Source organism: Filicampus tigris, chromosome 19, assembly GCF_054856515.1.
Source record: "Filicampus tigris isolate MCC_2025a chromosome 19, RoL_Ftig_1.0, whole genome shotgun sequence".
Lineage (NCBI taxonomy): Eukaryota > Metazoa > Chordata > Actinopteri > Syngnathiformes > Syngnathidae > Filicampus > Filicampus tigris.
Window position 1 is genome coordinate 1,028,853 of NC_141235.1, and position 11,728 is coordinate 1,040,580.

At 46.0% G+C, this 11,728-nt stretch overlaps 2 protein-coding genes across 8 annotated transcripts; one reads left to right on the top strand and one right to left on the bottom strand.

The window, feature by feature from the left end:
• The first annotated feature begins 188 nt into the window (after positions 1 to 188).
• Positions 189 to 9,852, top strand: LOC147128751 (uncharacterized). Of its 7 annotated transcripts, none has more exons than XM_086016284.1 (21): positions 189 to 380; positions 782 to 976; positions 1,870 to 2,013; positions 2,330 to 2,529; positions 2,614 to 2,640; positions 3,122 to 3,340; positions 3,509 to 3,634; positions 4,128 to 4,193; positions 5,138 to 5,207; positions 5,510 to 5,550; positions 5,621 to 5,775; positions 6,398 to 6,637; positions 6,940 to 7,020; positions 7,132 to 7,196; positions 7,302 to 7,428; positions 7,655 to 7,825; positions 7,942 to 8,026; positions 8,118 to 8,233; positions 8,718 to 8,885; positions 8,949 to 9,041; positions 9,323 to 9,844. In XM_086016284.1, exons 3-21 carry the CDS (start codon positions 1,910 to 1,912, stop codon positions 9,437 to 9,439), a joined length of 2,271 nt encoding a protein of 756 aa, XP_085872410.1. In that variant the 5' UTR covers positions 189 to 380; positions 782 to 976; positions 1,870 to 1,909; the 3' UTR covers positions 9,440 to 9,844. The 7 variants fall into 7 exon arrangements, with proteins under 7 accessions (XP_085872410.1, XP_085872408.1, XP_085872412.1 ...); XM_086016282.1 differs by having other exon boundaries at positions 832 to 976; XM_086016286.1 differs by lacking the exons at positions 189 to 380; positions 782 to 976; positions 2,614 to 2,640 and adding exons at positions 989 to 1,178; positions 4,295 to 4,414; positions 4,776 to 4,859 and having other exon boundaries at positions 9,323 to 9,852.
• On the bottom strand, positions 9,749 to 11,467 carry armc7 (armadillo repeat containing 7). Its single transcript, XM_086016288.1, has 3 exons — positions 11,150 to 11,467; positions 10,801 to 10,944; positions 9,749 to 10,683 (listed from the first exon to the last, which is right to left on the bottom strand). Exons 1-3 carry the CDS (start codon positions 11,223 to 11,225, stop codon positions 10,337 to 10,339), a joined length of 567 nt encoding a protein of 188 aa, XP_085872414.1. The 5' UTR covers positions 11,226 to 11,467; the 3' UTR covers positions 9,749 to 10,336.
• Between the last annotated feature and the right edge of the window lie 261 nt (positions 11,468 to 11,728).

Consider the following 11,728-nt stretch of genomic DNA (forward strand, 5'->3'; position numbering starts at 1 on the left):
TCATATTATGAGTGATCACGAGTGAAAATGAATCAGAAGTGTAATGCAGAAAATAAACTGTGTACCTGCCGAAAGTCAAACATTCTGTTTGTGTTCTGTTCCCTTCTCTTTGAGGCAATTATCACGCCAACCACACGGAGGCGGCAGTTCAACTGTGGTGCTATAAAAATCACGAAGCAGAAGGCGAAGTAAACTTTCGCCCAATTTTGAAGGAGGCTTTTTTTCTGTAAACTTGGTCGCTGAAAAGACTATTTAGTTTACATGAGTTTCAATATCTCGATTGATTAATCTTCTAGTCAGTTTTGGCCATTCGACGTTTGAGATTATATTCGGACAGTGGACCGTACAGTTGGTCGTTGGTTTGTTTTGTTTTGTATCAAGTAAGTCATTTTAAAGAGCTAACTCATTATGCTAACGGTTAACTTAATGCTACCACACTATTCGGTTTTGGCGGGGCTCCGCCCACCACGTAATGTGATTGGTGTTTTTGCGACGTCATCCTTGATAACTCCAATGTGATTGGCTGGAAGTTGATGGTGTAATTTAAAGACCCCAAAGCACGTGTGAAAGTGTCTTGAATTTTCTTTTTATTATTATTACAATATTAAAGTTTGCTTTATTGGACAAACCTACGGCATATAAACTGCTCACAAAAGTTAGGAATATTCAGTCTTTGGGTGGAATGTCAGACTAATCCTGCAATTTCACTCGCAAACCCAATATATGAAAAAGGGTTTGTCATTAATGTTTTTTTTTGTACTTTGTGATTTCTCGATGGCAGTTATCTTCTATATCGCCACCACAAAGACCTCTTTCTGCTCTTCTTCCCAGCTTCCATTAATTGGCTCAAAGTGTGCGGACTGCTGTCTAATCCAAGGAGGTTTACAGAAAGACTGAGTGACGTTTAGCGCCACACCGGAGCAGCTGATCTGCTGCAGGTGGACAGAGTCAAACGGCAGCCTGCTAATAGCTGGCGGTAAGTCCTCTGGTCGAGCTTTCTGAAACGCCGGATCAGAGTTCAGGGGCGCGGCCTAAGCAGCTCGCTGACCTGAGGCTCCGACAAGAAGTTGCTTTTGTTATCCGTTGTGAGAAAGATGCGTGTGCTTGACGTCTGCCTGACTTGGAATGAGCGTTGGTGACAAGGACTACGATCTACAAAGCTGGGGCTGGACAGACCTGTGTGTGTATGCTCATGTTTATTGTGCTGTTAGTGGACTCGCAATGTAGGTCAGTGTGCCTGGCCCTCGCGTTACTTGGCTAATGATAAAAGCGAAACAAAAGTGACCTATTTAAAGCTATTCTAATGGAGAGGTGATCTTGTCTGTTTTTGTTCAACAGACATACTTTTTTTTTAACCAGGTACTGTCTCAGTGCTGCATATTAAAAAAAATAAATAAAAAAAAGTAGGCATGTAAGCTAGCAAAACAGAGTAAAAACAAACGTTTGGCCAAATGATGAGACAAAAGAGACTATCCGCCCCCCCCCAAAAAAAGGGAAAAAAACTACTTTCAAAGTGATCCCTGGCTGTGACGTGTTTGTTTTCTAAATACATTATACATTGCTGAAAAATGTTCAAAGACTGAAAATTATGTAGCATCGAACTGTAGAGCAATAGTGTTAGCGGGTTTTCACTATTTCACCTGCCCAGGGACACATACGGGCCACAACATTAATCGCTCATCCTCCACTATAGAAGAGCTGCCGTGCAATGTGTTATTACTCTTACTCAAGCGTTATAAAGTGTTGCTGAATACAGTGATGCTTAAATACAGTCTAATATCTCACAGTGAAAAGAAAAATGTGCATGGCCTCATAGGCCAAAGTTTCTTTTGACAAATTTACTTGAAATTTTTTTCTGTGCTTGCTCAGCTCCAGTTACTGGTCCGACTCGGACGGCGAGCCCGGCACCATGTCCAGGCGGAGTCTCCGTCTGGACAACGGCCTGCTGGACCACAGCCTGCCGCTCGGCAGCGCCTCCCTCAACGTGGGAGGAAACGGCTGGAGAAACACAAGGTAGAGGTCACTCGCCATTTACTAGGCTCATCCTTGCCTTATTTATTTATTTATTTTTTCTCCTCATCTTTCACCTATTTTGTCGTCCGACCTGCTCTATCATGCAGCTCAGAGATTTATTATAAAGTCACATCAATGTACTCTTTACTCTTTTACACTTTACTTGGTTGGTCCTCACTTGTTCTGCGCAGGCTGCACAGCAGCACTGACATATTTTTATCCATAAGTCTGTTCTTGATAATATTCCATGATATAGCGAATGACGAGCAGACATTCACTTGAAATAAAGTAAATGTACACCTCGTCTTCTTCTCAGCAGGATGTTGAAATCGCGGCCTTCTCTGCAGCACTCCGCATCCTGCTCCGAGTCGCTCCTGGCCCACACGCCTCGTAAATCCTCCAACCGGTCGCTGCGCAGCGACGCTTCCGATGCCTCGCTGCTCTCGTCCTTGTTGGACGACTCCTCCCTCCACGAGGCCTCCATCCAGGAGAGCACGCTGGTTGACAACTTCTGGGGTAAGAAGCGGCAAGGAAGGAGATGAGGAGCATCATTTCATGTGACTGCTATGATGCAATGATCTCCCTTTTGCGGTGCACTAGGTTTGGACTACGACCTTGATCCCAGAGGTTGGTGAAACCTTCAAATTTGACTTGCTGTTTTCAGAATCACTCTTTATCTACTGTATAGTAGTGCTGTTTAAATGTGTAATACCGTATGCTAGCCTCTTGCCTTCAGTGTATAACCCACAATGCAAAAACATTTTTTTTTAAAAAGACAACTAACCTTAACGAGCCTCCATGGGACCAGAATGCGTTCTCCCACGTGTGCTTGGGAGCTTTTGTTATAGCCTGATGAAACCAATGTTGAGCTTTTTGCACATGATTCTAAAAAGCTGCTTATCACCAAAAGAACAGCATACAATGATTTATGTTTTTCCTTTCAAAATAAAACATCGATGGAATTGTGCAGGTTATGGGACAGTTTTAATAGTTGCAAAAGTTTTGATGGTATTTGTCTTAGTGTCATTTTTTTCAAATCACAAAACAATTTGCATTGTAACAGACTTTTTTTTTTTGTATCCCCGACACATGTTTTGGTGTTTTCCAGAGAGCACCGTTATGGAGGAGCAGAGCAGCACTCTGATTGGCTCCGACGTCCGCTGTCTCAAACACCCGGTCCAGACGCTGACTCGGGTCTCCTGCAAAGACTGCGAGTGCGGCGGGGGGGAGTCCGCAACTTCGAACCACTCGCACACGTCGTCGCACTCGCCCGCCTTGGAAGCGTCCACCGTCTACTGCCGGGACCGAAGACGGCGAGCCAGAACAGGTGAGGATGGAATCCAACCATGTTTGGATGACTTGTGACTGGACTTGGTGCTCGTCTACATTTGAAACCCGCATTCGCGCGTCTAGATGTGACATCGCAGCTTGGCTCCGAGGCGTCTCCAAGTGCGGAGGCGACAGTTCCCCGCTGACCCGTGTGTGGTTCTTGCAGATGTGCTGCGGCTGTGGTTGGACTCGCTCGTGGTTGGCGCGAGGAGGGCGGCGGCCACTTGCCACTCTGCACTGGCGCGTGCCTGGCAGATGTGTCAGGTTGACAATAAACATGGAGGGCCTGCCTGTAAGACTTGCTTCCCCCCCCCCTCCCACATTGGCAGGGTGTTCTCAGGTTGTCTTTCGTGGATTTTGAATTAATACATTTTGAGGAACTAGCGGATTCAATTTCAGTGAGGATTCACCTTCTCTCCCGGTGTTGTTGACTCACTTTGTCCTTGTCACAACTCACTTACCTGTTAAGAAAAAAAATTCTAGACGTGAGAAACAGTCTGCACCTACGATGAACATGGCCGCCGAGGATCCAGGAGGCGAATGTTCCCCATGATGCATTGTGTTGAAACTCACTTTTTTTTTTTTTTTTTTTTTAATCTTGGTGGTAGCAGATTGCGTCCCACTCACCTGCTGTCCCCTCCCCCCCGCCCCCTCACACAAATGGGCTGCACCTCTTTTGACTTTGGCTGTTTCTGTGGAGAAATGCAAATCCCTCCTCATCCGCGGCGGCGTGAGCAAGCATCTTTTTGTCCTGACCGACTGCATTTGCTGTGTGCTTGTTGCAGCTCGTACGGACCGCGGCGGCGACATGAGCGCAGAGCAGAGGGAGCTTCACCCCAACGGATCTCTGTGTGAGTTAGCACACACACACGCACTCACATCGAAAAATCTATCACTGGCGGGCCTTGCATTTGGCGTGTTCCCTTCACTCACTCACTGCTGCCACCGACAGGTGATGACTGCAAGGAGAAACTGCACGCGGAACAGACGCGCGTCGTCGGCGGCGCCTCGGCTTGGTCCGCTTGGGCCTCGGCGCTCTGCCGCTTGTTGTGGAACGTCACTGTATTCACAGGTTAACTTGACGCTGCTGCTGCTGCTGCTGCCGCCGCCTCAAAAGTTTGCCCGTCACTGGTTTATACTCTCGTCGGCCACAAAATTGGGGACAGCTGTGCAATCTGAAACAGAACAACTGCAACAACAATTCTGCCACTGTTAATTGAATCCCTCTCTGACAATTATTGTCATTGTACTACAACCACCAAGCCTTTTGCAAAGTGCGTTCAAACTATTCGAGGAACATGCAGTATGTTTGATGTCGATCACAAGTGAGCATACTGACGTCCAAGTGAAGAATTTAGATTGTGCAGGTGTGCCTCATAAAGTGCCTTCAAGCCAAGTTGTGCCTCCATTATGAAGGAGCCTTGTTTCCTCAGCGTGCTCTTTGTGTTGGCTGACCTCATCGCTGTGGACTCTGACCAGGACAATGTCGTCGCCGTCGCCGTCTTCTCAGGCTGCAGGTCATTGCCCCGCGTAGACCAAAAGTAGTTTGTTGTCCTCGGAGGCCGCTTGACGTTCCCTTTGTCTTCTTCCTGGATGCTGAGACGTGTGCATTGATTACGTTCTTTTCTTTTGTATCTGACATTGAATCAAGCCTTGATGCGTGTTGTCCTCCCCTTCCTAGCAGGTTGCAGAACATCTTTCCGTCCTGGTAGTCGGCTTCTGCTCTCATCTGTTAACAGTTGCTTGCTAATTCTATCAATTTTATCTTTAATGAAACGTACGTTTGTGTGTTTAGGTGGGCCGCCTAAGCGGGGCGGCGTGTTCAAGTGGATCAGCAGACGAAGCGACAGCCCTCTGCCGACTCGGTAGTTACACAGTGTCCAATAATGTGTTTTAGCATTCAGAGCTGCTCAAAGTAACATGATTTAAGTGGCCTATTTCAGGATTGGCAAGATTTTGTTCATTTCACAACAAGGATGTAGTTGTACTTGTAGTTCTGTTTTCCCTCAATGGGCCATTGACTGTGAAAACCGCACTTAATTTGCTTTAGTGGGCCACATCTGGCCCCCGGGGCCTTAAGTCTGTCACCCGTGTATCTTGAATATTGCATGTTAACGTACGGATGACGTCATCATAAACTCAGACCTTTCCAATTTATGCCCTACAGGTTTCCTCTTGCACTCTTCTTGGTTCTTCCAATCCTCTTCAGTAAGTTCCCGCTCACTCATCATTTTCTACAAAACGAAAGTTTCAAGTATGGTCTTGTTGTGTCTTTTAGGTTTGTGTTGGTTTGGCCTGTACGGTCCACCAGCGGTAAGCGTCCTGGAGTGGAGGACTTCGCTCCCTGACAGCCCTGCCCTGTCCTCGGTCGACGAGCTGGCTTCTGCTTCGGGGAGCCACGTGGCAGGGGGCGCCGTGGACGACTCGGAGGAGGTGATGTTCAGATTTTTGCACCCGGTTTGCACGCATGGCCAGAAGTCAAGGGACAAATTTGTTTCAAACGCCAGACTCGTACAAACACTTTTTGTGCTACAACAGTGGTGATAAAATCACAAATGTTGTCCCAATACTTTTGTGTAGATTTGGCATTCGTAAACTTTTTAAGTCCAGGGGAGAATTCTCCCAAAAACGCCCTCACGATGTGAAATTCCTAGGCATTCATGGGCACAAGTAGCAAAGTTGGTATAATGTCATGATGATAAATTCTCCTCCCGGGATAAGAAAATTTTACGAGTCGAAACTAATGCCGTATTTTTTTTTTTAATTGTGCTTTTCTTCCAAAATCGATACTCTTATTCCTTTAATAATTAAAATGCGGTTTGCTCTAACAAGCAACTTCATTCATTTAGGGATGTCATATTTATATGATGACATCACCAGATCAGTGCTTTTAATTAGCCCAAAGCTGAGGTAGGGAAGAGTCGTTGTTTTATTTGTGTGTCGGTTCTGCACTTTTTAAAATGAGCTGGCATAATTTATTGCGTTTTATGAATTTTTGGGACCCCCAAGTGTGGTCGCTGGTCTATAGGTGTGCCTCCTCCCTATTACTTGACAGGAAGTGGTGTCATCAGAGTCTGCACGCTTCACACGTCTGGAGCGCAGCCTGGCATTGCTTTGGGAGCGCGTGGAGGCCGGCGATGAGAGTGCGGAACAGAGACATGGCGAGATGCTGCGCATGGGCGCGGAACTGCAGCGCAACGGCAAGAGCGGCAAACTCTGGCTAAGCAGACTGGTGGAGCGTCAGCTGGCCCATCTGAGACGGCGAATGGATGACGACAGCCAGCAGAGAGAGCAGGTGGTCGCTGGACTTATGGTTGTTGGATAATTTGGCTTTCCACAAGGGTCATGGTTGGATACTTTTTAAAAATTGTTGCAGCAGCAATGGTCACCCCTACACAATATTAATGGAAAACAACAAAAAGTACAAACAAAGAGTAGCATTAGGAGGAGTGTAAAAAAACGAAAAGTCTCAGCTGAAAAGGGAAAAACAGATTCAGGTGTTGGTATCTGCTTGGAGTGATTTATTAACAAGTTTTTAGTATTTGAGTTGTGACTTTCACTTTTCTTTACTGATTGTTGTTGTTTGTCTCTGTTCAGGAGTTATTTTGGCTACAGAGCCAAACGTCTCGTCTGGATCTCGTGGAGGTGAATCTGCAGAACCTGGCGGCCAAGGCGGAGGTATGCTTTTGTGTTGTTGTTGTTGTTTTCACTTTTCCTCCCAATCGAGAGCACACAAACATGAGTGTGGTATGAAGGTGGCCTTGTTTACAGCTAAAGTTTTTCCTCCAGGAGGCAATGTCGAGGCGAGAAGCCATGGTGACGGCGGCACCGACAATTCCTATTGATGCGGTCAGGTGAGCTTCACCATCTCTAATTGCGACGTGGTTTTAAGTCAGGTAAGGGCCGCGTATCAAATGCCTGGCCTGCCATTGACCGCATGCGATGACTCTCCCTCACAGCATCGCCGTGGACCGTCAGTCCCACGATGCCTTGCTGGCACAGGTGCGCCTTCTGGAGGCGGCTCTGAAGGACATCAGGCGGGATGTGGACGGTCTTCTGGGATGTCAGCAACTAGACCAGGAGACTGTGAGACAACTGCCACTTTGACATCTTTTTCTGTCATCAAATCGGGCTGAGGGATATGGGCTAAACAGTCACATGTTTTGTTTTTTAAACAATAATTGGGTGTGCGCTTTGGATGACAGAAGTCATTAAACTGACAAATGAAATGATTAATCATCCCAGCCCAACCTTCTCGTTGACCTCACTATGCTAGACTCACGTTTTCTCGTCTTCTCCTCTTCCATGACAGATTTCCGCTCAGGTCCAAGAGGAAGTTCGTGTCCTGCTCTTGGGGAATGACCTGCGGGTGTCTCTGGCCTCACTGGAGCGCAGCATCCTCCGTAATGTCAGCCGTCATCTGGACCAGCGCCGCCGTGAGGAGTTCCTCAGAGACACAGATGGAATGGCGCTAACAAGAGAGGTGAGGATGGGAAAATGCTTTTACACAAAAACGTGAAGACATCCAAGCAGAGAATGCCGGTTAGGTTTTATTTCTTGCAGTGTAGCGCCACCTGATGGCTTGTTGCTTGTTTGCAGGATGTGGACCTGATGGTGAAGAACGCACTGCGGCTTTTCTCCCATGATCGGACCGGCCTTGCCGACTACGCGTTGGAGTCTGGAGGTGGCAAAGCGACTGTTTGGCATGATCAACGTTTTTTTATTATTATTTATTTTATTTTTTTAATAAAAATTACATCATTGTCATCCTACAGGGGGCAGCATCTTGAGCACTCGCTGTTCCAAGACGTATGAGACCAAAGCCGCACTGCTCAGTTTGTTTGGCGTTCCTCTGTGGTACTTCTCACAGTCTCCGAGAGTCGTCATCCAGGTGATGAAGCGTTTTGGTTCTCACCTGTTGGAAATAACAAATTTCAGAAGAAAAAAAAAAGATTAAAGTAGGGCTAAGCAAGTAAGTCATTCGCTGCTGTGGACGTTTGTCAACTAGAATCCAACCATTAGCTGCCACTAAACGTGTAATTTTTAGTTAAGTCGTTTTTTGACAGGTAGGCTTGGAAGAGGATGTTGCCCCTCTAGTTTTTAAACCACTGTAATGACTAACAGATCACTGTAGATGGCGGTGTTACATTGCTTTGGGTTTGACATCAGCACAGCTTTTGTGTAAAATAAATAAATAAATAAAGCTTAGAAGGTGAATCTTAACTTGTCACATCATTGTGGGAGCGAAATGTAAACACGGAAGTCAATCAAGTGGACCATGCAGTTTGATGGTAAATCTTTGAACATTTAACTTGCTAATTAAGGATCCTGTTTTTGACCAACTTCCAAGTTTGCTTGTGCTTGTGTTCCCGCAGCCGAACGTCCATCCCGGCAACTGCTGGGCCTTCCGAGGCTCCACGGGATTCCTGGTGATCCGCTTGTCCATGAGCATCCTTCCCACCGCCTTCTCCCTGGAGCACATCCCCAAAGCCTTGGCCCCCAGCGGCACGCTGCGCAGCGCCCCCAGAGACTTCCGAGTCTACGTAAGCCTCGTCGTATACAAAGTCCGATAAAGGCTTGGTGTTTGAGTTGGGTTTGTCCTTCAGGGTCTGGATGACGCCGGTCAGGAGCGAGGGACGCTGCTGGGCTCGTACATGTACCGGGAGGACGGAGAAGCGCTGCAGACCTTCCACGTCACTGTGAGTCCACGCCTGCACTACCGCGCGTCATATCACCAGCTGTAAATTACGTCTTCAAAAAATTGTTCTTAGTGGAAAAAAAGGCTTGGATAAGACATTTTGCAAAGTTTTTTCTCATGTTACAACTTATTTTGCTTAAAAATATGAATTTAATGTAACATTACATTTTCTGGGAAATAGGCAACATTTTGAGGTGAGGGACCCCAGCTTTTTCTCTCATCTACAGTCAAGTCAAGTGACATTTAAGTTAAGCTTTTTTTTTTTTTTTTTTTTTTAAACAGGAGGAGATTGCGCGTCCCTTCCAAATAATCGAAGTGCAGGTGCTGTCCAACTGGGGCCACCAGGAGTACACGTGCATGTATCGATTCAGAGTGCACGGCTCTCCCCAGGATGCCTGAACGCGCCGCCTGCCTTGTTTGTTACATTGTCCATTTCCTGATAAAAAGGAATTGTTGCCAACGTTATTTTATCTCTTTTTTTTTTTTTTTTTTGTCACGTCAAGTTGTGCCGTTTTAGAATCACTTGCGTTCTGTTTTAGCAAAGTGCCTTTTTTTAATAAACCATAAAATGATCAAATCAACAAACTGACCTTGTGGCTTTGAAAGCAACACAACTTCCCAAAGTTGCCTTCGTGTGTGTGCATGTGTCATGTTTATAATGTAGACAAATGTAATTAATATATGAAAGTGATGCCTTCAAAGTCACAATTGCACCAAATTCATTTTTTTATTTTGTGTTTGGGTTCACGTTTGTGTCACATGTTGGGCCTTTTCTTTTGAATGTTGTTTTTGTATTAAAGATGTAAATAAAGATTTACCCTACAGTGGTGCCTTGAGGTACAAGTGTTTCTCACTTTGTCACTCTCAGATGGAGTTTATTGACAAACTTAACATAAAACAGAATTAACACCATTAAACACATTTGCCTTAAGAATGGCCAGCTGGTTGAATGCTAACATTTAATGCAAAACACCATGGGCGTGTTAACTTTTAGCCTCAATAGTTGTGGTTTTAGATTCCTTTAGGCAATGGATGTCTAAACACAAATGGCGGAGCAACAAATGGGGCATGGATGTCTAAACACAAATAGTGGAGCAACACAAGTACACAGACTGACAATACGCACAAACACGTATATTTCTTTACCTCTGCCAAAAATGACTAAGATTACTGCAGCTTACTAAGCTTAGCTCTGACTGACCATCTCACTGTACTTCCATACATCTGTATTTTGTGCCCATGCCCATATAGGTGACTCAAAAGTCCACCAGAAATCCCTAAATAGCTCCTTATCCTTCAGTCTTTGGGCAGCGGAATGCCGAGCGCAGTCTGCGTCCGTCCCGCCATCCCCTGGCGGGCCTGGCTCACTTGCTCCTCGCTGCAGCAATCCTGCAGGAAGACGTGGGCCAGGTTGCGCAGGCGGGGGCTCTCGCACAGGGAGAAGCGCAGCATGCACTCCAAGACGGCCACGTCGCTGGTGCGCGGGCGTGACGACGGCGTGGACAGGTTCATGAGGGTGCTGATGGCCGACAGGACCGTCTCCTCCCGCGGACTGGACAAACAGTTTGTGACCAGAGCGATGGCGTCACTTTGCAGGATGAGGTCGCGACATTCTGGATCCATGCTGAGGTTGCACAGCCCCCCTGGTGTAGTCAAAACAAGGAAAAAACAGATCTGTTAATAATGAGCCTCAAATGAAGGAAACAGCTCACTTTTTAATGTTATGGCGTAAAAACATTATGTGCCACAGGAATCGTCACCTATTCCAAACTCCACAAAGTTGTCGTTGTCTTCTGTGAGCATGTCCAGGAAGAGATCAGCCACCTGGAGCCGCTTCAGGTGCTCCATGTTCTTCGGGTCGTAAGCAAAGTTGGCCAAGTTGGCAAGGACTTGCTCCTTTGCCTCTGGAAACATACATTTGCGTGACAGACAAGTGTCAAGAAAATTCTTCATGAGAATGAAGACGAGATTCACAACACACACCAACATATCTCCATATTGTCCTTGATGTACATAAGCACGCAACGTGTCCTGTGACAGTCACTTAGCACGAAACATCCATTTAAAATCGTAAAAACGGATATTTTAAAAGAACACGATACAACTCACCATCACTATCGGTGTCCTGAAACTCCGTGACGAGGGTTTGTAAATACTCGAAGCGGTCACATTCCTTCTTCCACATGTTATATGTTCACAGTTTATCTTTTCAAGTAAAGCATTAAAAATTATTAAGTGTGACCACGGACGTAGGTGAGAAAATGCATGCAGTATATATAGACGTCACCAGAAGCGTCCCAATTCAGCACATTTTGTGCACTTGTAACCTGTGCTCTAGAACCCTTCGTGCAAGTGTTGGGTATTGGGATTGGGCCGATGGTTCGGTTCAAGCTGTCCGTTGGCTAAATAAGTCCGATGGTTGCTCGCCTTCTAACACTTTCGTTCCGTTTAGAAGGGGAGAAAAAATGTTATATGTGTGAAATTTCATGTTTTGACGTGACACAGTTCATGTCATAAGGCGGTAAAATTTCTCATCCTGACAGCCTGAGGGATGAAACTGTCTTGAGTCTTCGCTACCTCATCCCTAAAGGCAGGGTACTGAAGAAGTTGGGATGAGGCCAGCGATGCTGACGGAAAACAAGAGTTATTTCTTGACCATTTATTTATTTATTTATTTATTTATTTTCA